At 31.1% G+C, this 1,391-nt stretch overlaps 1 protein-coding gene across 1 annotated transcript; it reads right to left on the bottom strand.

Annotated features, from left to right (window-relative positions):
- Positions 1 to 450: 450 nt before the first annotated feature.
- Positions 451 to 1,344, bottom strand: LOC108765783 (uncharacterized). Its single transcript, XM_018514630.1, has 2 exons — positions 1,270 to 1,344; positions 451 to 1,146 (listed from the first exon to the last, which is right to left on the bottom strand). Exons 1-2 carry the CDS (start codon positions 1,275 to 1,277, stop codon positions 666 to 668), a joined length of 489 nt encoding a protein of 162 aa, XP_018370132.1. The 5' UTR covers positions 1,278 to 1,344; the 3' UTR covers positions 451 to 665.
- Positions 1,345 to 1,391: the final 47 nt, after the last annotated feature.

The raw sequence follows: 1,391 nt of genomic DNA, 5'->3' as shown, positions 1-1,391 counted from the left end.
ATAAACCAAATGCTAAGAAGCCAAAGTCTGAAAAAGTTTTAGATGAATTTATAAAGCAAATGAAGCAAGATAGGCAGGAAAGAGAAATGATAAAAGAGAAAAGGAAGTTAGCTGTATTACAGGAACTAAAAGAAGAAAAAGAAAAACAACATAAAGAAAAAATGGATATAATGAAAAAGTTTTGCGAAGCCGTTGCAGGCAAAAAATTATTTGACTAACTCTTTTTATACACAGATTTTATTACAGATTTTATATTCTTTGATTTTTACTGTGATATTGTTTGCAATATTGCAGAAAAGTTCTAACTTGCATTGGGATCCTATTGTGTGCAATTCTTAAGTTAATTTCAATGTTTTCAAATTCTTAGTTTCTATTTGTTTTTTTTATTTATTATGATTTCATACATGGTGTAAGATGATTCAAACTAGTCCCAAATTAACAGTAATTATTAATTGGGTATCTTTTTTTCTTTAATGGCTATGTATAAACTGCGGATTTGTTCGAACTGTTAAAACAGATATTATTTGATCGCTCTTACACACATACACACATGGAAGATATTATGTTTTTTGATTTTTATTATGATATTCACTTATTGTTAATCTGCGATATTGCAAGAAAACTCTGAGTTCCTATATAGTTCCTATATTATACAAAAGTACGCATTAAACAAGCCTCATAATTAAATTGTTCATTATCCTTTGTCGTTTTCTATTGCCCTCATCTACTTTACTTGATGTTAAAGTATCACGCTGGATATGTTGATTTACCACCACGTTGACATCAACTAAATCCTTATTCAAAATATAAATATTATGCAAGACTGCAGTTGCTACTAAGTATTCCGGTATTTTCTTTAAAGTAATCATAGGCAAGCAATCCAAAATACTCCTCCAACGTCCTTTCCAAGTACCAAAGAGTCGTTCAATATGAATACGTGTTGAAGATTGACAAAAATTAAAGTTCTTGTGCCTATGACTCAAATGACCATTGTCTTTAAATGGTACCATCATATTTGGATGGATACCGTAGGCAGCATCACCAACAAGATGACTGTCATTAGGAAAGTAAATTTCTGAATTCTGAAAATATCGAGCTACTGGGGAAGTTCTGAAAACTCGAGCGTCGTGCACAGATCCAGCGTTTCTAACAAAAATGTTTGTAAATAATAAATTTTGTGTACACACAGCCTTTAAATAAAACAGCATTTATGTTTACAATAATACATAAGAATATTGAGAATTGTTTAACAACTTCATGAAACATTACCTGTACATGGATTGATGGATATCCTTTTCTATTTATATAAGCTTGATGATCATCGCCTTGAGGAGATCGTATCTCTATGTGTGTGCCATCGATGGCTCCTATCACATTTGGAAATCCACTTA

Source organism: Trachymyrmex cornetzi, unplaced genomic scaffold (assembly GCF_001594075.2).
Source record: "Trachymyrmex cornetzi isolate Tcor2-1 unplaced genomic scaffold, Tcor1.1 scaffold533, whole genome shotgun sequence".
Lineage (NCBI taxonomy): Eukaryota > Metazoa > Arthropoda > Insecta > Hymenoptera > Formicidae > Trachymyrmex > Trachymyrmex cornetzi.
The sequence above is the reverse complement of the archived record's forward strand: the minus strand, read 5'-3'. Positions and strand labels throughout refer to the sequence as shown.